This window comes from Henckelia pumila, chromosome 1, assembly GCF_033568475.1.
Source record: "Henckelia pumila isolate YLH828 chromosome 1, ASM3356847v2, whole genome shotgun sequence".
Lineage (NCBI taxonomy): Eukaryota > Viridiplantae > Streptophyta > Magnoliopsida > Lamiales > Gesneriaceae > Henckelia > Henckelia pumila.
The window spans coordinates 156,760,744-156,785,269 of record NC_133120.1 but is presented as its reverse complement, the minus strand read 5'-3'; the positions used below and the strand labels follow the sequence as shown (position 1 = coordinate 156,785,269).

Genomic DNA, 24,526 nt, shown 5'->3' with positions numbered 1-24,526 from the left:
TAAAACTAAACATTCAAAATTTGATAACTCCGATCTCAATCAAATAAAATTGTTATTACGTACAACGCACGTACATTTTTTTAGCATATATATATATATATATATATATATATATGTTAATTTTCCGTAGACAAACCTATAATTTTATCGAGTATTATTTTCAATATAATTGCTTTACCACTTAGGAGTGAAATTCATCATTCATTGAAACAAATCAAAATCAATATTTCTAAAAATAGAAAAATAAAAGTTAGTTAACTTACTATTATTAATCACCACCATCAATTGGTAATTGGTTCTCCATTTTTCAAGCCTCACGCTTCTCAACTTCGACTCCTAGCCTTGTGCCGTATGTGTCTGTTTCATCCTTATTTTTCTCCTCAGAACTTTCCCATCATTTTTTACATTATATATAAACCAATTTCTTCCCAGCATTTGATCTTTTCGAAAGAGACAGCGAATCACTGGTAAAAAAAGACTTGTTTTTCCAGTGATTCGATCGATCGGGTTCTGTGTTGAATAATAATCATAAGATTCGAAATAAAATCATAGTTAGCGCTTCAATGGCGCTAACTAATAATACCAAATCATCGATGCTAATCGTGCTGCTAGGATTCTTGTTAGTTCTCGAAACGATACCAAGATCCAGCGCTAAAATCCCAAACTACGATGAGTATTTGCAGAAGAGAGCCGAGGAATCCTTCGAGGCATCTTTGAAAGCATTCAATCCCAACCCCGAGGAGGTAACAGAAGATTTCAACCAACTAGTTGGCGAGTAAGTCGTTTTAATTTATTCATATAAAAATTTGTTTTTTCAAATTGATTTCACGCATGTGCAACTATTGCTAGTATCTGTACATAGACTGAATGCATGCATGCATGCAGGGAGTTGGTAAGCGAAAACGTTACGAGGCGAAACCTCCGAGAAGGCCGTGGCTGCCGGGCCACGAACCCCATCGATCAGTGCTGGCGTTGTGACCGAAACTGGGCCAAGAACCGGAAGAAGCTAGCGGACTGTGCCAGAGGGTTCGGCTACCGCACCACAGGAGGCAAAATGGGGCGAATCTACGTCGTGACGGATCCATCTGACGACAACATGGACCGACCGAAGCCTGGAACCCTGCGCCACGCCGTGATCCAACCGGAGCCGCTATGGATCATCTTCGCTCATCACATGGTCATCAGGCTGAGGCAAGAGCTCATTTTCACCAGCCACAAGACCATAGATGGGAGAGGAGCACAAGTGCACATTGCCTTTGGTGCAGGCTTAACCCTCCAATTCGTGCAAAATGTGATCATCCACAATGTGTGGATCCACGACATCATTCCGGCCTCCGGTGGGCTGATCCGGGACGCCGTCAACCACTTGGGTTTCCGTACTCGGAGCGACGGAGATGCCATATCCGTCTTCGGTTCAAGCAACATATGGATAGATCATGTCTCTTTGTCTAGAAGCACGGATGGTCTCATCGATGTGATCGAGGCTTCCACTGCTATAACCATCTCCAACTGCAAATTCAACCACCATAACGATGTAAGTCGGATCGGACGTTAGCATGTCACAGTTGTTTGTTGCATATATATTGTCCTCTTTTAAAATATTGTAATTAAAACTATATATATATATACACATGCATGACTCGATCGGGCTTGTGCATGCATGCAGGTGATGCTCTTGGGAGCACATGATAGTGATTCTAAAGATGCAATCATGCAAGTGACGGTGGCATTCAACCTGTTCGGACAGGGTTTGATCCAGCGAATGCCGCGGTGCCGGTGGGGTTTCTTCCACGTCGTCAACAACGATTACTCCCATTGGGAACTGTACGCCATCGGCGGTAGCGCGCATCCCACCATTCTCAGCCAAGGAAACCGATTCAGAGCCTCAGATGGCCTTTATGTCAAAGAGGTACGTACTAGTACTAATACTAATAAATAAAAATACATGGAACATTTATATATGTATGAGACATATATATATGCATGCAATGCAGGTGACCAAGAGAGACTATGCTCCCAAGAGCGAATGGATGAAATGGCAATGGCGGTCGGAGGGCGATCTGTTCACCAACGGAGCCTTCTTTACAGAATCAGGGCCACCGATTAAGTACACAAGAAATCCATTGACACAGAGAAACACCATCAATTTCAGGCCTGGTTCATTTGTAGGGAGGCTAACTCGTTTTGCTGGTGCCCTCAAGTGCATCCCAGGCAGGCCATGTTAATCTAAACTATTTCATTTCATTTCCCTTTAGGATCTTGGTGAATAAACAAACATGTTTTACTTTACTAATTCAGCCACAGGTTAAAAAAAAAAAAAAAAAAAAACTAGATATTGTATGTTCTTTGTTTTGAAGCTATATATCTTAAATCAGAAAATTAAAGTCAATATTAATTCCGTCATGAGTAAGTCATAATTTATAATATGTGCTTGTAATTCTTGAAAGTCAAAGTATGATTAAGTTGGAATCAGCTAGTAATTTATTATAAAAAAGAAAATTATTATCATTACTTTTTTTCTTATCTCTGGGTGTGGTAACTGGTAAGAGATAATTTAAATTTAAATTTGTAAAATAAATAAATAAATATTCTCAATTGGCAATTGTTCTAAATTAATTTCCATATTGAGAATATGGATCGATGTGTACTAATGAGATCCAAATCTCTTCTATTTCAATGTACTAAGACAGGGTTTTGAATTTCATGTCCAATGGGTGCGCTATTTTGGTGTTTTGCACCAAATTTGGTGCAAACTTCCCCTTTTAATTTTTTTTTAATTCTTTTATTTTGTTTTTAGTTATTATATATAATAATTAATTTCTAGGTAATTTTATTTTAGTATATAATAATGTCTATTTCTTTATTTAATTTGAATCATTAAATATTCAAACACACAATTTAATTATAATCAGATGTCTAATTCTTTATTTTATTTTTTGTGTTTAATAATTTATCAATTTAATAATATGTGTGTTTTAATTTGTATAATATAATTTTATTAACATATAATAATTACATTAATAATTTAAATATTATTATAATTACATGTATTGATAATATTATATTTATTATAAAAATTAATCATATTTATTTTATTAAATTTATAAATAAATATTAAATAAATAAGAAATAATGCATGTAAAATAAAAAAATATTCTGAGAATATTCTTTTTGGTATAAAATTTGAAGTAGATGAGTAGAAAATGTATGTTGTATTTGGTGCAAAAATTACATTATTTAGTGCAGAAATTGCACCAAAATAAATTTGTAGTTGGATATGACCTGATGATTTTAATGAATAAATAATATATATATATATATATATATATATATATGTGAAAAATAACTTTTGTCTCTCAAACTTATCTATTTTTGGGTTTTGACTTGTACGTTTTTAAGGAAAATTTTTTTTTTTTTGGTCATGTATCTTTGTCATTTTGTGATTTCGATTCTATATATTTTCAGATTTCAGTTTTAGTCCGCTATCTTTATTTTTTTTTTTTTTGGCAATTTTAGTACTTTTTCTGATGTGGCACTAATTCAATGCTGATGTGGAGCTGACGTGTACAGTACCACACAAGCATTTTCGAATAAAAAAGACCAAAATTGCAAAAATTGAAATATGCAGGACTAAAACTGAAATACAAAAACATAGAGGACCGAAATCACAAAATTACAAACATAAAAGACCAAAATTGCAGTTTTTCTTTTTAAAAGTTTGGTTTTGATATATTAATTTTTATTTTTTTGCATATTAATTTTAATCAAAATGATCGAACAAGTAAAAATTTTCGATATTGCGTCAGCTGTTTTTGATATCATGTCATCATTTTCGATGTCATATTAGCATTTTACGACGACACATCAACACATCAATTTTCGATATCTTTTATTACTATATATATATATATATATATTACTATATATATATATATATATATATATATATATAATACAAGAGCTCTTGTGTAGGCTAAAGTCATGGTGTCATTTTGGATTTGTCTAAAAATCCTCAATTTTGTCAAACTATCTATGTGATTTTATCAACGATTCTATATTTTTTTCTTATAAATATACCAGTTTGATTTGTGATTTTACAAATACGTCCTCATAATCTGCTCCTAAAATTGTTGTTCTTCAAGGCTTTGTTTGTCCTTTCCGGTGCATCAGTTTGACTATGATTCTTTGAATACATATGGTGCATTAATTAATTATTAATTATTATAGTAATTATATTATATTAGTAATGGTAGATGGCGTCCGCTATCTCTGACAGAGGACGCTGCCTATGTGGCAATTTATTATAATTTTTTTATTTTATTTTTTAATTAATTATATAATTAATTAATATTTTTATAAACTTATAATTTATTTATTATTAACTTGTAATTTTGTTTATCAAATTTTTAAATTTTAATTTAAAATTTTGATTTTATTGTCCATCTAAAAAATTATTAAGGAGACGAAAATAAATAAGTAAATTGATTAAATGATTTTTTATCAGTTATATTTATAAAAATATTGTTAACCTAAATAAAAATATTTTATAAAAATTCTACACTTACCATATTAATATTATTTTTTAAAATTTAAACACACAATAAAAAGTCTCGTTTATATATAATTAAAATTTGAAAGTTTAATTGTAAAAATTTAAAGTATACTTAGTATAAATAAATAAATATTTGTTAACAAAAATCAAAATTTTACAAAATAAATATTAATGATGACAATATGTTTTAAATATACAATTTTTTCAAACATAAAATATTTTCCGAATGAATTCATCTAGGTTTGTTAATATAATTTAAATACTATCATAAATCCAAACAAATTAAAATAAGTCAACAACAACTGATATAACAACTTTGTAATTAAAAAATAAAATTTATAATAAATATAAAAATAATAAAAATATATTTTTATTTATGTTAACCAATATTTTTATAAGTATAACTGATAAAAAAATTTCATTTACTGACTTTAATTTTTTTATTTTTGTCTCTTTAATAATTTTTTAAATGAACATCAAAATCGAAATTTAAAATTAAAATTAATCACTTTTGAGATAAAAAAAATTCCACAAAAATATTTTTATAAACTTATAATTTATTTATTTTAATTGTGGAATTTTGTTTCTCAAAATTGATTAATTTTAATTTTAAATTTTGATTTTGATATCCATTTAAAAATTTATTAAAGAGACGAAAATAAAAAAGTATAGTCATTAAATAAAATTTTTTTGATCAGTTATATTTATAAAAATATTGGTTAACATAAATAAAAATATCTTTTTCGAATTTTAATTATATATAAACGAGACTTTTATTATGTGTTTAAATTTTAAAAAATAATATTAATATGGTAAATGTAGAATTTTTATAAAATATTTTTATTTAGGTTAAAAATATTTTTATAAATATAACTGATAAAAAATCATTTAATAAATTTAATTTTTTATTTCAGTCTCTTTAATAATTTTTTAGGACAAAAAATTCGAAATTTTATTAAAATTTAAAAAATTTGAGAAACAAAATTATAAGTTAATAATAAATAAATTATAAGTTTTTAAAAATATTTATTAATTATATAATTAATTAAAAAATAAAATAAAATAAAAATTATAATAATAATAAATTGCCACATAGGCAGCATCCACTGTCAGAGACAGTGGATGCTGCCTATGTGGCATTGTGAGATAGCGGACGGTAGAATATAATATTCCAGCGTCCGCTGTCTCTGACAGAGTTTTGCTGTATTTATGATATATAATTTTAAACACATTATTTTTGAAATTAGATTTTTATTTTACATTAAATTTAATAAAAACCCGTAGATAAATAGTTGAATGCACGCATTTGCATTTCTTATAGTCATTATTCTCCTCAATGCATTGACTGCTTTAAATGACACCCTGACCGTTCAATACATAATTAATTTAATTAACTATTATTTTAAATTAGATTAAATTAAATAATACTCCTGGATGCATGTATATATTCATGTAATTCTCTATCCTTAATTCAACGACTTCTCATATTACGGCCATGACTGAAAAAATGATTTCCTACGGCCTTCAGAGGTCGAACCTTCTGTATTTTCTTTTGGTTATCTTCTTCGTGTGTTCTTATTGGTCTGTTCGTTATAATATAATGTGTCGTACAAGGACAATTGGTGTTAATGGTTTGGTATGCAAGTTATTTATCTTTTTTAGGAATTGGGTCACTTCATTTTACTTGGTCGCTATTATTGTTTGTTCGTGTATTTATTGTCTTTTTTCATGTGTTAAGTTACTGTTATGATGATTAATCTTGATTGTTTTGGTGTTTTGATTTTTTACTTTCTCTTATCTCATCTTAATATATGTTGTTTTGTGGTTTCAAGTGTGGTATGTGCATCTATCTTTCTTTGTTTTTGTGGTTTGGTTTTTTGCCAATATTTGTCAATTTCGTTGTATTCTGTTGTTACTGTTTGCACATCTATTATATATCTTTTTTTTTTTTTGGATGGCAGATGGGTCCATTCTTAGGTCAGTTGGACTTAGTTCTATTGTGCTATTTTGTGATGTCAACGTATGGTTCACAGGTTTTTTCATAGGTTTTTTCTACCTTTTGTGGTGCCGTGTGCCCTAAAAAATTTCACTCTTCATATATAACCAAATGAAACTGGAATTTCAATTCAGTTTGATTAGAAAATCAATTTTAACTAATACCTTATGTCAGGAGAAAATTGAATTGGCAAGGCATTACACCAGCATATATTAAATGTGCATTACACCGATGTATATAAACCTATATACGTCATAAATGTGCATTACACATATGTATATAGGAGTTGCAGGGTATACGTGTTTCGGATTTAACAATCAATATATTCGAATCCAATCCGTTATTTAGTCAAATCAAAATCTCTGAGCTGTATAATTAGGGTCGAGTTGTGGCAGTGAAATCAAAAGAAGAAGAGCATCATAGTAGCAAAATCGACAAACAAATGAATACCATGAAAACTGCAAATTCAACAAAATCCTAGGTGAGGATTGAAGCAAGCTAAGAATAATTGGTTTGCTTTTATTTTTTTGTTAAAGGATGTTCGTAGAATTATTATTACACATATTTAGGAAATCCTTGGTTAAGAAATGGAGGTTGACAACCTGAAACGGCGCTATAAAACAGCTATTACACCAACTTAAGATTTAGGAACAATGAATGCATGTCACCAAAGATAATATGGGGACTAACTTTTGGAACAGTAATTTTTAGGTCTCTCATATAATGAAAACACGTTAGCATGCTTAGGTCTAATCTAAGTGGAAAATAAGGAAAAAGAGTTTATCAAAATTGTAGCTTAAAACTCGATGAAATGAAACTAGGCAAAAATAATCATACATGGTGAAGAAATTGGTCATTAATGATGGACTTACGTATATGTCTTCATAATCGATGTTTTCAATGACATGAATATTGAGTGACATTATAATTTATTAAAATCATGATCATGAATCACATTCCAAAAATATGTTAAACACGATTTGAAATGGATTACTGTTGAGGCATCGAACTCGAATGAAAATTAATTATTGAGAGCCGATGGTAGATCAAGATTAATGATAGAACTTGAACTTATAAAAAATGATTCCGCTTAAAAAAAAAAAAACTAAGATTGGATCTAAAACTTGAACTTGAGAAGTAACACATAGAAGAAAGATACACATAAGTCAGCAAGTTAAAGATATTCTGCAAGCAATGAAATTTTACGTGGCTAAAATTTTAGATTTTGCAATCACCCGTAACTAAACAAATATATACGCAGACAATATATTATCGTGCATGTTAGATAGAGTTCAATAAGAAATAATTACAGTTAATTGGATATCATGTAATTTAGTTCAATATTTTATGTCATAACATTAACATTTTCTAAATTGATGGAATCCATTCAATTAATTAATATGAACTAAGTGTTGCAGAAAATTTATTGCTGATTTTTTGTGGTGGACTTTGAAAAAAATACATATCTTAAAGGTTAAACGAAATTATTTAGAAAATTTCTAATCCATATTTCTCCATTTCCGCGTTATTTAGATATGTATTTATTTTAAAGCAACGATATTCTTTTGAATAGTGTAAGTGAATAACATAGAATTTTTATGTTGAAAAACAATAAGGCAAACAAGTAATTAATTAACATTTATTTTGAATTATATATATATATATATATATATATATATATATATATATATATATATGTCATATTAGATAAAATGATAATATAGATAAATAAGTGTAATCGTATCTCAAGATATATATTATTTAATGGTAGTATTTTGCCCTTGTGTTTCAAGTTATCTTGGTGAATTCATTTTCTTTATAAGCTCGAATTTTTATTGATCAAAGTCTACATGTATGTCTATATGTATGCTTGCTTGATCTTCGTATAACTTTTGATGAATACGGGGCCCATGGAAGTTAAAAAATTTGGAAAAAAATTGTTTTAAAATGTTTAATCGAATGATTTTAGGAAAATAAAATAAAATAATATAAAATCGAAAAAATCCATACATTTTTAGATTAACTTAATTAATATTAAAATGATGTTATTCAGATTTTTTTAAATATTATCAAAATTGCAAATACATGTTTTTAATCATAAAATAAAATAATATAAAATCGAAAAAATCCATACATTTTTAGATTAACTTAATTAATATTAAAATGATGTTATTCAGATTTTTTTAAATATTATCAAAATTGCAAATACATATTTTTAATCAATAATTTCTTACGTACAACGCACCTCTTCTAGTAAAAAAAAATATTTTCTCATTAATTTTGTTTTACTTCGTCTCGTAAAATTAATCTACGGTAACGACTTGTGAAATTGAAGCTGGTTCCTCTTGAACAAACTCATACGTGCCATTTCGATGTCTCCTCCCCCACAGTACCGTCAAGTTCCATACGTCTTCCTCAGAAACCTCTCCAAAACCCTCCTCAAGATAACGTTTTGAGATTCGAACAAAAGCCTAAAATGCTAAGCCTCAATATAACTGCGCCAGGAGGAAGAGGAAGACTCTCAATCCAAAACCCCCCAAAACTCTCTTCTTGTAATTCCACAATACCCACCTCTATTCTTGTCACCAGAAGTAAGGATGACGCTTTCCTCTCCGCCCCACATGGGAAATGCTCTAAAAATTTATCTTTTAGTGTTAAATCTCAATACCTGACACCCCAAGAACAACGGCAACAGCAGCAGAGGTTTTCTTCACACGAGTCTCCTACTCCCTCTCAGCCGGGTAAATGTGGAGTACTTTTGTTTGACCGTTTGTTATTCTGTTGGCAATGGTTTCAAGATTTGATTTTGCTTTGTGGGTTTTGCTGGGGCACCATCTTTTTGGGCTATTTCAGACTTCAAGCAAGCATTGTTATTTTAAGAATTTTTTTTTTTTTTTTGCATAATCTAAAACTGACTGAGAACCTGCGAACATTAATTTGCGCTATGTTTCTTGTTTTCTTCCCTTTTTGGTGTACAATGGGTGTAGATGCTAATGCTATGCTTATTTGAGTTGTTTTCGCTGGTATTTTCTTTGCATTTATTCGTTGGTATACACATTTTTAGTTTACTGTTATAGAACATTTTTACTTTCTTCTGGTGAAGTTTTACTATTTTTCATAGGTTTGTTCCCATTTTCCCAGTCTCATATAGGAGGCTTTTTTATTTGAGTGCCCAGAAAGGATTTCTTTATGTTTGGATTTATGTTCTCTTTGGTTGTTACTAGTTGTTTTGCTTTATTTAATCAATACGAAGCTTGTCTACTTTGATTCGTTCCTCTGTGTTTCGAGAAGTTAAAAGAAGTATGGTTTTTGTAATCATCCGTCAAAGAGTTACCTTTGGAAGATCATGTGCGTACATTTTCTTAGTTTTGCAGCATTCTTTTTACCAAACAAATTATTAGAAATATAACATGTTCACCTTTTGTTTATCATTAAGTTATTGCCTTATGAGGAAGAGGTGACATGAACTGGGTGCATAAATTGTTCAAAGAATAAGGTGTATGCACATTTTTTAGTAATATAACAGAAACTGAGAAACTTGACTTGTTGTTGTTTGATAGAAAATAAAATAGAATCTTTAACGTTGAAATGTATGTGGCAGGGCAATTGCCACCAAGGGTTTATGTAGGGTACACTATATACAAAGGGAAAGCTGCTCTTGCGGTGGAGCCACGCCCTCCAGAGTTCTCTCCTTTAGACGTATGTTTCTTGAGCCTTCTAGTGGTTTTGAGTTCCGACTTCTGGTTCTATGCCATTTCTTTTGTCGTCAGATTATATGGATTTGTTCGTAATAGTTGGTTTATGGTTCAGTCTGGAGCGTTCAAACTATCAAAGGAGGGTTTTGTTTTGCTCCAGTTTGCTCCTGCAGCTGGCGTGCGCCAATATGATTGGAGTAGAAAGCAGGTAAATGTACTTTTACTTTGTTATGTGACTTTTGTATATGAGGTAACTCACGCGTGGGTATTATAGGATCCAACTTTGCGTTGAGATTTTGTTCATTGAGTGAGTAATTTGCACCTAAGTACGTTAAGGGGAGATTGAACTTGAGAGCTTGCAGAAGTAAACAGAGAGGAGGGCGAAATAACCAGAGGGTAGAAAAGAAAAACTTCATTCCATTATAATCTATAACATGAAATGTTTATGCATTTATATGCATTCATTATGTGAATGCCTAACTGCAAGTTTTATTCAACAAACAAACAAGTTTCACATAACTGTGTCAGATTAAGTGTGCACTTTGAACCCAATTGCTAACACATGAATTTCTTGAGAATAATTACCATCAAAAGGTGGTATTTGGAACTTTTCCTCATGGAATATCTGTTCTGATTGCTTTGAGACAAACAAAAACTAAATAAAACCACAATTTTTACCATATGGATTTTTTTGAAAGGTGGATGTATTAATAATATGTATCGACCTTGGCCTGGAATTTCTTTAATAGTGTTTGATTTTGCTTATTTCCAGTTATTCTCATTGTCCGTGGCTGAAATAGGAAACATTATCAGCCTTGGGACTCGAGATTCTTGTGAATTTTTTCACGATCCGAATAAAGGAAGAAGGTCAGAGTATACGTCCTTCTATACATGCTGTCTGATTTTTGTCAATGAAAACTCAGAAGCTTTTGTTACTTTTTGTTCACTAACTCTCTTACTTTGGTCAACACCTCATGCGTAGCAGCAACAAAGAGTTGCTCATGGATTGCACATCCACATAACACTACTGAAATAATATGATCTAGCAATTTAATTTAAGTAGTGTTTGAAAGAGCTTCTAGGAAGCACGTCTCAGCTTTTCCTTCACAAAATTTGGAAAAGCCGAGAAGTACTTTCTAGAAGCTTTCCCGAACACCGCCTTAATCAGTCTTTCACTTGTTGCACCTTGCAAGCCATTGTTAAAGACTTGTTATAGGACTAATTAATTTATATCTTCGTTAATGCCATTTGTGAATGAACTTGTGCAGTGATGAAGGCAAAGTGAGGAAAGTGTTGAAGGTGGAGCCCCTGCCTGATGGTTCTGGCCACTTTTTCAATCTCAGTAATGAAATATCTCTTAAATCACGCCATAAACTTTTTGGGAGTAATATATATTATTCGCTTAATATTATGCCTTTTGATTATGAGACTGCTTGATGATTTCAGGTGTTCAAAACAAGCTTATAAACGTGGACGAGAATATTTATATCCCCATCACCAAGGCAGAGTTTGCTGTACTAGTGTCATCATTCAATGTAAGTCGCAGCTTTGTCCACCATTCAATTCCCTTGACATCTCGTCTTTGCTGAATTTATATAATTGTCCTTTTGATTGACAATCTGATAGGAGCTATATGAATTTCCTGTAGACTTTTATTTTTAGTTTTGGGATCAATTTGGTCTTTATCCAATCAACTGTTACCATTTCAGCTTTGATCGTTTGTCACATGGGAGCATTTTGTGTTGAATTTTTTCATTTAGTTTATCATTATAAATCTCTGTTGAACAAATGCATACTAATTTTATAACGACGACTGCTCATTTTGTGTTGTCGCAGTTCATTTTGCCATACCTTTTAGGCTGGCATACATTTGCAAACTCAACAAGGCCTGAAGATGCAAGTCGTCTAAACAACGCGAATTCTACCGTGGACTATGAATGGAGCAGATAGGACCGAGGTTGCTTAGTTAACAAAAGGATGACCTCTTCTCTTTTCCGTCATTCTTATCTTTGTTTCTACTGGTGTAAATTTGTTTTGTCCCTCCCTCCGTTCTTTAGTAATGTTTCTCTGCTTTATGAATACAATGAGACCAGAAACTAAAAATTTGGGGAATTACTCTTTTTCTTTTATGTATTTAATATATCAAAGTGGTATCTTCTCTTTCACTAGAATTCCTTCATCTTTTTCCTTTATGGTCACCCAAGAGATCTTAATTTAAAATTTTCAATACAAGTCGCATACTAGAGCATCAAATGAAGCAGCATATGAAGTCCAGGATTGTAAAACTAAAGAGGCCAAAGAATGATGAAAATAATGTTTTCTCATTGATAGTTTCGAACAGGACCTCTTACATATATATAAAGAACTAGCTCTAACGTTACAGTAGACAAAGAAAGGAAAGATTGGCCTAATTACATGCTAATCAAATCAAGAATAATTACAGTGAAGATTTGGAGAATCAATATTTGTCCAGATTGATACTTGACATATTTTAACAAGGATGATTTTGAATTGAAATGGCAAAGAATGTTGTTGCACGATTAATTACGTTGCTCTTAAGAGATCAAGAACTTTGTTGTGCGCCGCCATCCATTGTGTACTCAGGAAAAATGAAAGAATTATTATGACAACAGAATTTTATTGGCATGGAGCTTTACAACTTTGTGTCAAGGTTTCCACTAATATTCCCACTGAGGTTTCCGCTGTTTGTCCAACCTTCTTGAACTTGAACTGAATACTGCAGATGCCAAAGCACGTCCTCGACCGTAGGTCGCCCTGTTGGATCTTTGCATAGGCAGTTTACGGTGATCTGGGCTACAGTTTTCAAGGATTCGTATGCAAAAGTTCCACGCATAGAGGGATCGACCATGTCTCGTAGTTTCGATGGTGATTCTGCCAAGCTCCTCTCTAGCTGTATATGAAACAAGCCAAAGTTCAATAATCTTTTGTGGGAAATTTGAAAATTCAGGCTAGTTGGGTAGGGTAGTTGCACTACCTGATACTTAAGGTCATCGGATTCACTCTGAGATTGTATTGGCCTACCAATGATAACTTCAGTTAGGATAATTCCAAGTCGATAAATGTCTTCCTTTTCTGGATCTTCACTGCTAAATATGGAGCATCGCGTGAGGTTATGAAATTATGCTTGCTTTGTTTCAACTCTTCTATTGTCGCAAGATGCGACAGTAAAATCATTAACGACTAGCACTATTTTCTGAAGAATGGAAGCAAAAAGTATGGACTAACGTTCAATCGTTTGAACCTTCAAGTCAATTCATGTCGAAAAACACAGGAAATATTCAGGAAATTGAGACTAAGAAAAGTTTAGAAAGCTCAACTGATTTAAGGTGTCCTGGCTATCAAGTGAGTTTTCTACACCAACCTGCAGTTTCATACGTTGAATGAGCCAGCAAGAATTGTTTATTTACTTTTACTTGTTTATAGATATAGATGTGTTATCTACAGAGAAATGACCATTTTAACCACATAAATTAATTACCTTGGATGGAAGTGTTAATTTATAGCTGCTTATTTTAGGAGTGAGACTCCCATCTAAGAGTATGTTTTCGATTTTCAGGTCATTCCCTTGAACTCCTCCTGTATGCAGGTATTGAATCCCCCTGGCAATACCCATAGTGATTGCCATTCTCTGTGGCCATTTCAGAACTTCCCTTTTTCTCCAATCTGCCAAATGTGAATTAAGTGTTCCCTGTATTTCAAGAATCTGCATTTCAAACTACCGGTTTTAAAAAGTTGTGTACCAGTTAGGTGATCCCTCAACGACCCGTTGGCTATATTTTCAAGCACGATATAGACTGTGCTGGTTGTGTTCGGATGGTCTTGGTACGTGGCAATGCTGTGCCCGAGAACACTGACTAAATGCCTGTGCCTCAGCTTGGATACAACTTCCATGTGGTGCTGCAGAGCTTGTGGTGAATGCTTCTGTTTTAGCTTAATACACTTCACTAAGATTGGCGATCCATCTGTAAGTCTACCTTTGTATATCTGTTGAAAATAAATAAATAAACGAGTCGAATTCTGGCACAAGCTCACATATTCACTTACATTAATTAAACACACACACACACACGAGAAACCAGCTTCTTCACCTGATCATGTGATCCTTCTCCCACAAGATTAATCTTATCAAAATTGTTGGTTGCATCTTTAATTTCCTCTAGCGCGAACACATTATATGGTGGCAGTCCTGGCGATGCCATTTGACCTGTCGGCTGTATATGTCCTGATGAAACGTGACGAAAATATATGTAACTTTGGATGTTTGATTTTGGACATATGTTTGAATCTCTCTTTGATGCACGAGGAGATGTTAAAATATAAACAATATGTCGTCTCAATATTGACGATTTTGACATGAGTATTTTCTGATCATTTCTAGGTGCTAAAGAGAACAAAGGGGTAAGTGCTAAAGACAACAAAGGGATTGAGAACTTACTTCCGGGAACAGAAGTCTTCTGGATCACAACGTCGTCATATTTGTACTCACTACCTCTTTTTCTTTGTGCCCTTTTCAGGATTGCCAAAATCAAGAATCCCAGGAAGCCTAAAACCACGACAATGGCCCCGATGATAGCGAGTACAACACCAAGTTTCATCGTTGGTTGCTCCTTCTGGATTGTTGCTGAAGGATTAACAGCTAATGCATCATCTTTTTGGCAGAAAGAAGTAGGTCTCTGATACCCCGAGGTTGTGTTTGACAGACAATTCCATAGAGTAATGGATGTCCTGTTTCCGACATTTGATGCTAGACAAGAAGGTAATCTCCCAGTTAAAAGGTTACTTGAAATGTCAACATAACTAAGATTGATATTGCATGAAACATCTGCTGCAAGTGCCCCACTTAACTGATTTTTAGCCAGACTGATGTACTGAATTGATGGCATGGAAAACAGGAATGAAGGGATTAGTCCAATGAGGTTATTGGATGACAAATCAAGAACTTGAAGCCTATTCATTTTTTTGAAATCTTGTGGAATTTCAGATTTCAAAGAATTGTTACCAATGAGAACAGATACAAGATGGTTGCCTAAAGATGGAAACTTAGGCCCCAGAAAATTGCTACTCAAATCCAGCTCTTCAAGCACCGATAGAGCACTTAGATCTGGAACGCTCCCATTTAGCAAATTATTACTCAATACAAGACTTTTTAAACTCTGATAAGTTGATACTGATGGAGGGATGTCACCATATATGAAGTTTGAGCTAACATTCAGCACTTCAAGGGATCGAAACCGGTTGATTTTTGCTGGTAAACGACCCCATAATCCTAAAGAAACCAATGACAGCTTCTGCAAACTCGAAAGCTTGGTTAAGACAGTGAAGAATGATTCAAGTGAGAACTTATCAGAAAGAGTCTGCTCAGAAACTTTGAAATCCGAAGCTGAGATTTTCGGATTCCGGGAAGCAGAGCTTTTGTATCCTACGATGATCAGTTCAGTGATGTGATTACTTGAACAGACAAGTGTAAGAGAAGGATTTGGTGGCAATGCACAAAAGTTTGTCCATTTGTTCCATTGTTCAAGGGCTGGTGGATGTTCAAGAAACTGTTGAATTTGGAATAGGATTCTGGTTTCAGTTGAAGATAATTGTGCCATTGAAAATGGGAAAGATACCAGGAAAATTATGGTTGGCAACATCCATTGATGTTCCATTTTCGAAGAAAACCAAACTCAATGCTAGATATATATGTTAGGTGGGAAGATGGAAAATCCAACAAGAAAAAAATCATGAAATCATCAGAAAAATTTGGAGCTTGGACATCTCAAGAAGATGGAATGAATGTGTGATCTTGGCTTTTCTAAAGAGTGAATAACGCTGAAAGCAATGATAAATGGATGAAATTATTAAAGTGGGACTTTATTTTGCAATAATTTTGTTTCCTTTTTGCTTGGTTTCAAGATTCAACTTGCAAGCTAGCTAGCAAGTAGCACATGGTAACTTTTCTTGAAAATATGAAAAAAAAATATATTTAAAAATGGCCTTTTAGGGGGAAAAAAACAAAAAAAAAATATAACATGAAGATTGAAGAGCCTCGAATTGGATAAAGGAATTGGGAAATTTATGAGACTTTTTCTTTTGTTGACCATTTAATTGCCAATTGATTATTCGTCAATATAGTAAAGTTTCATTTATTCGAAAACCATTTAATACTGAATTTAAGGAATTTATTTCTGCGAGTGGGACTTGCATGCAATTTTGGAACTTTTCACCAGCTAATGGAGCACGTGGGAGTGGAACCAGCTGTGTTTCATGTCACTATTTGTTTAGTTTTGAGATATTGATGTCAAATCTTGCTTTGTTTTGATTTATGAAAATTACAAGTTTTTATACTTCGTATGTTATGTATGTAGTTGATTGATGGTTACATAGAATTTGGCTTTAACTTATTTTTCGCAATTTCATTTCCTTGTATCATATGTTACTCTCAGAAAAATCAAATTTGTTATTTTACGATTTTAGTCATTCTTGTCTTTAAATTTAATTTTATTTATGTAATTTTTTTATTTTTGTCAATTTTTAGTACTTTATGAATGAATATTGATGTGACACTTATAAACATGAGTGTCACATCAATATTGTTTTGTTTTCGTGTCCTTGTTAAGTCGAAAAAAAACATTAAAATTATAAAAAGAGGAAAAATAAAGATAGATAACCAAAATCGAAATTTAATAACATTGAGGATCAAAATTATAAAAAAACAAACTTATAAGATCCAAAAATCAATTTTACCTTATTTTTATGTTAACATCAACTCTATAAGTATGTAAGATTTAAATTTGCAAATGTTTTATTGAGATAGGGTTCAGTTAATGAATTTTGACCTTTTAATTAATGAATATTTAATGATATTAAGTGTACTTTTCGTACATGCTCGACTCTTTGAACTTTCTTTTCCTTTATTTGTTGGCAAACAGTTGTCCGTACGAGTGGATTCAAAGATCTTGAGAGTAACCGCCAAGTTTGGGGAGATTAAAGATGATTTGTATTTAAAAATTTTAGCTCTTTTAGAATAACTTTTAATACCAAAAAAATATCATAACAAAGTTATGTAATGTGATTTTTGCATGCTCAATCCAACTTTAAGAAAAATTGCCCAATGTAATATTTGATTGGACCAAAATGCAAACTATATTTCTATATATAAAATATGAAATTTGATCAGAGAATGACAGGGTTGTATACTTGTATATTGAATGGAATGTGTCGGTAGTGTGTCTCCAAAGGATAACTTTATTGATGTGTTTGTGTTACCTAATCATGCATACAATATCTCACGTTGGGATTTGAATTCTTTAATAATTCTTTGGGTAAGCCTCGATAATATTAATATTTAATAATATTATTGACATGGTTAAAATATTGGTCTACAATCTACATGACAACAAATTAAATCAATTTTTTTTTTAAAACCCAATTAAAAACATAGAGAATCAAACCATGAATAATCACCAAATTAAGTTTTCTTCCAAATAAGGCAAGGAATCATCATTATCATCACACGAACGAGTTTAAAGAATATTTCAAAAAGCTTCAATTGGAATGGAAACCAGCTTCGAAAACCAAGCAATGCATATATAGTAATGGAAAGGTTGAGAAACAGTAACACAGAGACATGCTTCTTGTTATTGATAACAAAATGTTCTGCCCGCAAATTATCATTCTTCGGACTCGAAAGCTTTAGCTCAGCCTTGAGCTTTAGTTCCCTCTCCTGACCAAGGGCGAGGGATTGGATCATATATGACATCCTCTTATCCATTTCTCCGAGGTATTTGAAGGACTGCAGATTGATGTGAGTAATAGTTTGATGTGGGCTAACATCCTTAACCTCTTCTTTGATCACCTTGAGGTTTTTGAACCTCGTCCGTCAAAATCCTCATTTGTCATCTCCCGGCTTGTCCTCATCTGAAAAGCCCTTGGACCGAGCCTTGTCCTCTTGCAGGGCCAGAACGGATCATCTTCAGATTCCTCATATGTCAATGCAACTTTTCAAGTCAATATTTTACAAGAGCAGCTATATCTATATTATATAACAAAGAAAGCTTTGTTGTTTAGAAGAAAAAACAATTCGTTAAAGCATTTCCAATGCAACACCTTCATATTTTAATGGAAATAATAACAATGAGAATTTGAAAATAGAATGAACATTAACAAGAAGTAATCAGTCAGGCAAGACTTTCAATTTCACCAAAAAAAAAAACAGAAATGAACAAAATTCATAAAAAAGCTGAACTTATGCAAATAAATTATTGCAACATTAACGCATATATATTTGAGAGGGAAGCACAAAACATGGATCAGAAGACCCAAAAAAAAATAACGTACAACTTCCCGAAGCTTCATCTTTCGTCATTCTCTCTAGACACTTGGACTCAAGATCAAACCTAATCAATGGAAACCAAAATGCCGAAAATAAAAAACCTACAGATAGCGATTAGCGACCAACAAAGGGAGAAAATAGTTATGGATAATCGGATTTTACCTGAAAGCAGACGATTTTTTTGAGATGAACTCACTTCTCACTTCTCACTTCTCACTTCTCAGGTTGTTCAGTGTTGGATGCGACGGAAACGGGCAAAATCCCGGTTCAATCCTAAATGTTTGGACACATTTTTTGTTCAGTCCTAAATGTTTGGATGTTACCGGTTTGGTCCTAAATCTTTTCCAAAAGTTCCCGGTTCAGTCCTAAATGTTTATACGTTCCCGGTTTGGTCCTAAATGTTTCCCAAAAGTTTTCGGTTTAATTCTAAATATTTTTACATTGCCTATTTCGTGCCAAATATTTCTCAAAAGTTCCCGGTTTGATCATTTCATCTACTCGTGTGTTAAAACTAACATCGCGTAGTGTTATATCATTTATAATTGAGTTTTATATTATTTATTATATATTTAACATTAAACAAGTTGTAAATAAAACACAAATTTATTAGAGTTTTTATCCAAATTTAAATCAATTTTACACAATGTTCAAAATAAAAATATTAAATTCATGATGCTACAAAATAAAAACTTAAATAAAATAAACGAAATTTGAGGAATTAAAATTTAATGATGTTATTTCACATTTCTATTAATTTTGTTATATTTTCATTCATGATGCTTGCACATTTAAGAAAAAATTTGAAAGTTGGAAAAAGATATATATCTTAAGACTCTTTTTATAATTTTAAAAATAATATTTGAAAAAAATTTATTATTAAATAAAACTTAATTTCATATCACTACTTCAACGGTGGTCAAATACTTCATTATATTTTCTCAATTGTTAACCATAAGTATTCTTCTCTTGAAAAATTTGATGAAAATTTCAAATATTGTGTGAAATAAGTAATACTAGTTATTTGATAAAACTTTTGTTTATTTGTTTGTGATTGATAATGCTTTTAACTATAAGATTGTACGGTTCAATTATTTTTTTAAAACATTTGAGACCAAACCGAGAACATAAAAACATTTAGGACTGAACCGGAAATTTTTGAAAAATATTTAGGACTAAACCGGGAACATTCAAACATTTAGGATTGAACCGAAAATATATCCAAATATTTAGGACTGAACCGGGATTTTCCCCCGACGGAAACTATTTTGCACCCAATACAAATATAAAATGCATTTTCATTCAAAAAATATATATTTATATATTATTATTATTTAATAATAGATGAATCCCATAAAAAAAAACTAATTTTGATCATTAATGAACTAATATATTCTCTTTTCTATTTTTTTTAATCAAAAAAGATGATGATAATTTCACGTGAAAAACTTTCCCGCTCTCTCCATTTCCTCTCATGTTTCTCAATCTCTCATCCATCATTTTGTTACATATTATTGCATAAATATCATTTAAATCATAATATTAAAATTAAAATATCGTAACAACACAAAATATTTTCAAATAAATTTAATGTATTATATTACACACGCGTTGTGTGTGCTTCGTTGACTAGTAATTATAATGCATGTTTTACAAAATTGAGGCGTATAAAAATTATTATTATTTACTCTTAAAAAATTTAATTTTATTTAAAATAAACTCGGTTAATCGTTATTTTAAAAGAAAAAAAATATATAACAAAACCGATTTAATCGAAATATTTGGAAATAAAATCGTAATTTCCGAATCAATCGGTAATTCAATTCCACCGAATTTTCATTCATGCTAGTGCATGAGACCTGTCCATATTTTAGATCTAATGTCCTTGTTTTTTTTTTTTTTTGCAAGCGAACGGGCAAAGATCTCGATTGCAAAAAAAAATCGAATAGTTGGATCTTCGTTCGGACAATATCGAAATATCGCCCTAACAATCTGTTAGAATATTTTTCAGAATATTTTCCGAAATTTTGTTGCCGATGACGAATAAAGATTTCCGCTGCGAAAATTACGGGGATGCTTGTTAGGGCGAGTGGATGCACGACTGTTCGCGAGTGGATGCTTTGGTTCATGAACAGATACATTGTTTGACTAAGAGTCACACTCGTTCAGATACGTCTTTTCATTCTCTATAAATAGAGGTGCATCATCAGATTCAAATGTCTTGAATTAGATTATTATCTCCATTGTATCCTGAGAGAGATCTTAAAAATATCTCTTAAAAGATAGCGTTTAAAACGTGCCTTGAAGTTCATCATTAAATCCTTTCTAAATTTACGAAATTCTTCAACACAATCTCAACTAGTTAGCTAGATTGGGTTGTATTTGAATCGTTTGTTTGTTGGTAAATTGTCAAGTGGGAATATAGGTGTTCAGTATATAGTTTAAACCAAAAAATTAATCGGGGTCATAAATATCGATTTAAACGATTTTTCGGTCGGTTTCGAATCCAGCACACATTTCAAAACTCAAACTGGAATTCACTAAAATCAAACCGAATTCAGTACACATTTCAAAAATCAAACTGGAATATCAAACCGAACAAAACGCTGAATACCCCAAAATTTAAGATCTATATTTACCTCGGTGCAATTAATTAGCATCTTAAACTGTACTAAATTATTTAAATCAAGTACCTTAATTAATGGACATTGGTTGATAGGTTTTAATTGTAGAAATTAAAGGAGAGAAAACTAGATTTTCTATATCATGAAAAATTGTGTATAAAAGTTACACAACAAGATGTTTATATAGTTAGATTAAATACAAGCAAACAATAAAAAGACTACTATACCCTTATTAGCTAATAAATAGAAAAGTCTAATAATAATAATAATATAATCTAACATCCCCCCTCAAACTCACGATGCTACAGCTAAAAGTATTGAGAGTTTGTCAGACAAGAAACGGAAGCGCGAAGCGGAATGTGCCTTGGTAAACATATCAGCAATCTGTAGAGAAGAAGGAACAAACGACAACATGATGGTGCCAAGCTGAAGATGGTGACGAGTAATGTGACAATCAATTTCAATATGTTTCGTCCGCTCATGAAAGACTGAATTACGTGCAATTTGAATAGCACTCTGATTATCACAAAATAACGGAGTAGGCCGAGCAAGAGAGACACCCATATCCGCAAGCAACCAACGCAACCAAACTATCTCACAAGTAGTAGAGGCCATGGCACGGTACTCAGCTGCTGTGGAAGATCTAGATATAACATCTTGTTTCTTACTCTTCCAAGAGATTAGGGAATCACCAAGAAAAATGCAGAAGCCAGTGGTAGATTTGCGATTCGTAGGATCACCAGCCCAATCAGCATCAGAGTATGCACGCAGCTCCAAAGATGAAGTAGAAGGAAATAAAAGACTTTGAAATTGAGTTCCCCGAAGATACCTGAGAATACGGAGAACAGCAGCCCAATGAACTGTAGTTGGTGCAGTGACAAACTGACTAACCACATGAACAACATGCGCAATATCTGGACGAGTCACGGTGAGATAAACCAAACTCCCAACAATAGTTCGGTACAAACTAGGATCCGGAAAAGGTGGGCCATCACACGGTGAATACCGAGCATTAGTCTCAAGATGAGTATCAGCAACTCTATTACCAGTGAGACGTGCACGCTCAAACAGATCAGATATATAATTTGACTGAGATAAGAGATAACCCTTTGGCGAAGAAGCAACCTCAATGCCCAGAAAGTAGCGTAGTATACCCAAATCTTTCATAGCAAAACAACGAGCCAACTCAGACTTCAAGGAAGCAATTCCATCAGAATCATCACCAGTAATTATCATGTCATCAACATATAATGATAAGAGAATACGATCTGCACTAGTACATTTAAAAAACAATGCTGAATCATGATTACTAGGCAGAAAACCAAGCGAAGTGATAACTATAGAGAACTTCTCAAACCAGGCACGGGGTGCTTGTTTGAGACCATAAAGTGATTTACGAAGCCTGCAAACTTCACCAGGTTGGTGAGGAACACCAGGAGGAGGTGTCATATAAACTTGTTCATGCAGATCACCATTAAGAAATGCATTCTTGACATCTATCTGAGATATTCTCCATCGACAAATAGAAGCAACAACAATCAGGGTACGAACAGTCGTCATTTTTGCAACAGGGGCAAATGTTTCCTCATAATCCATGCCATACTCCTGAGAATATCCTTTAGCAACAAGACGAGCTTTGTATCGTTCAATAGACCCATCAGATTTAGTTTTGATCTTATAGACCCAACAAGAACCAATTGTGTGTTTTCCTAGTGGCTGCGGTACCAAATCCCATGTATGAGTTTGATGCAGAGCAGTCAGTTCCTCGGCCATAGCATTCTGCCAAACAGGGTTACGAACAGCTTCTTTATAGGATACAGGCTCAGATAGACAACAAATAGATGCAATAAATGAAGCAAAAGAACGAGAATAGCAAGATTAAGCAAAATCTGGTAGCTTAGAAGACTTACAAACACGAGTAGACTGACGACGGCTAGAAGGATCATCCGCAACCTCAGGAGATGATTGGGTAGTGACAGAAGCAGGAGGAGGTGTTGCAGGTGTCTCAGTACCAGATTCGGTTGAGCTACCAGTAGGGACTGTTTGTGAAGCTTCTTCAGTATCAGTTTCAAAGGGATCAATGCAGAGAAGATCTAACTTTGTCATATTATGCGAACCAACAGGAATAGAAAAGAATGAAATATGCTCAAGAAACATAACATGACAAGAAATATACAATTTTTGACTAACGGGATCATAGCAACGATATCCTTTTTGACCAACACCATAACCCAAAAAGACACACAGAGCACACTGTAGCGCAAAATTCTTTATTTCTTAAAATTAAGAAATAAAAAATTGATACAAAGTTAATTTGAGAAATTAAATAAAGATTAGTTGATGCAATCTCTAAATAATCCCTTGATTTTCCTCTTCAATGACAATTTCTTGATGAATTTGAATTTCTTGAGTATTTGATCTTCTAGAAGAAGATTTGATGTCTTGAGATTTGATTTGATGTCTTGATAAAATTAATTCGATGGGTTAACACCTTGATATCGAATTAAACTTCAAAATTTGGGAAGAACGCGATGAACTCCTTGAATCGCGCCTTGAAATTTGTTATCTTGAATTTGATGAAGAACACGATCTTCTTGAATTTGATGAAGAACACGATCTTCTTGAATTTGATTTATTTGTTGAAGAACATGAACCTCTTGAATTTGATGAAGAACACAATCTTCTTGAATTTGATTTATTTGATGAAGAATGCGAGCTTCTTGAATTTGATGAAGAGCACAATCTTCTTGAATTTGATTTATTTGTTGAAGAACACGAACTTCTTGAATTTGATGAAGAACACGATCTTCTTGAATTTTAATGAATTTAAGTATATTTGAAGAAGAACGCAATTAATCCCTTGAATCACGCCTTGATCTTCTCGAATTTGATGATTTTGAAGAAGAACGCCTTGAATTGCTCCTTGAACTTCTTGAATGTGACTTGAGAGAAGAATCTTGAATTCTTCTACTTCTTTGCTTCAGTATTCTTTGTTGTGTTTTCTTCATGGTCATCTGCACCCTATTTATAGCTGAAGGATGCAGATTCTTACCATTTCGATGTGATGAGGTGTCACAATTTGATTGGCTCCTCCTGATTTATTTGTTGATTATCTTCCATTAATAACAAGATTTGATTTTAAAAACTAAAAATATTAGTATTTTCTTCCATTTGATTCAAGATTTGATTTCAAATACTAAAAATATTAGTATTCTCTTCCAATTTGTGCAAGATGCAATCTTGATTTAAAAATATTGATTTGATCACAAAATATATTAAAATATCAATTAATTAACTATTTATTTTTTAGGAATTTAATCTTCC

At 32.3% G+C, this 24,526-nt stretch overlaps 3 protein-coding genes across 6 annotated transcripts; 2 read left to right on the top strand and 1 right to left on the bottom strand.

Annotated features, from left to right (window-relative positions):
• Positions 1–451: 451 nt before the first annotated feature.
• LOC140875085 (pectate lyase-like) lies at positions 452–2,395 on the top strand. 2 transcript variants are annotated; one of them, XM_073278655.1, is made up of 4 exons: positions 452–775; positions 886–1,534; positions 1,667–1,909; positions 1,995–2,395. In XM_073278655.1, the coding sequence occupies exons 1-4, from the start codon at positions 564–566 to the stop codon at positions 2,223–2,225; spliced, it is 1,335 nt and encodes a 444-aa protein (XP_073134756.1). In that variant the 5' UTR covers positions 452–563; the 3' UTR covers positions 2,226–2,395. The 2 variants fall into 2 exon arrangements, with proteins under 2 accessions (XP_073134756.1, XP_073134831.1); XM_073278730.1 differs by having other exon boundaries at positions 635–775; positions 863–1,534.
• Positions 2,396–8,877: 6,482 nt separating this feature from the next.
• On the top strand, positions 8,878–12,408 carry LOC140874747 (single-stranded DNA-binding protein WHY1, chloroplastic-like). Its single transcript, XM_073278121.1, has 7 exons — positions 8,878–9,289; positions 10,150–10,247; positions 10,359–10,451; positions 11,016–11,110; positions 11,512–11,585; positions 11,690–11,778; positions 12,080–12,408. Exons 1-7 carry the CDS (start codon positions 9,025–9,027, stop codon positions 12,191–12,193), a joined length of 828 nt encoding a protein of 275 aa, XP_073134222.1. The 5' UTR covers positions 8,878–9,024; the 3' UTR covers positions 12,194–12,408.
• A 277-nt stretch (positions 12,409–12,685) lies between these two features.
• On the bottom strand, positions 12,686–16,194 carry LOC140874910 (probable LRR receptor-like serine/threonine-protein kinase At1g14390). Of its 3 annotated transcripts, none has more exons than XM_073278391.1 (7): positions 14,700–16,194; positions 14,353–14,486; positions 14,005–14,248; positions 13,743–13,927; positions 13,582–13,625; positions 13,239–13,350; positions 12,686–13,154 (listed from the first exon to the last, which is right to left on the bottom strand). In XM_073278391.1, exons 1-7 carry the CDS (start codon positions 15,913–15,915, stop codon positions 12,897–12,899), a joined length of 2,193 nt encoding a protein of 730 aa, XP_073134492.1. In that variant the 5' UTR covers positions 15,916–16,194; the 3' UTR covers positions 12,686–12,896. The 3 variants fall into 3 exon arrangements, with proteins under 3 accessions (XP_073134492.1, XP_073134493.1, XP_073134494.1); XM_073278392.1 differs by having other exon boundaries at positions 12,687–13,154; positions 13,239–13,347; XM_073278393.1 differs by lacking the exon at positions 12,686–13,154 and having other exon boundaries at positions 13,323–13,457.
• Positions 16,195–24,526: the final 8,332 nt, after the last annotated feature.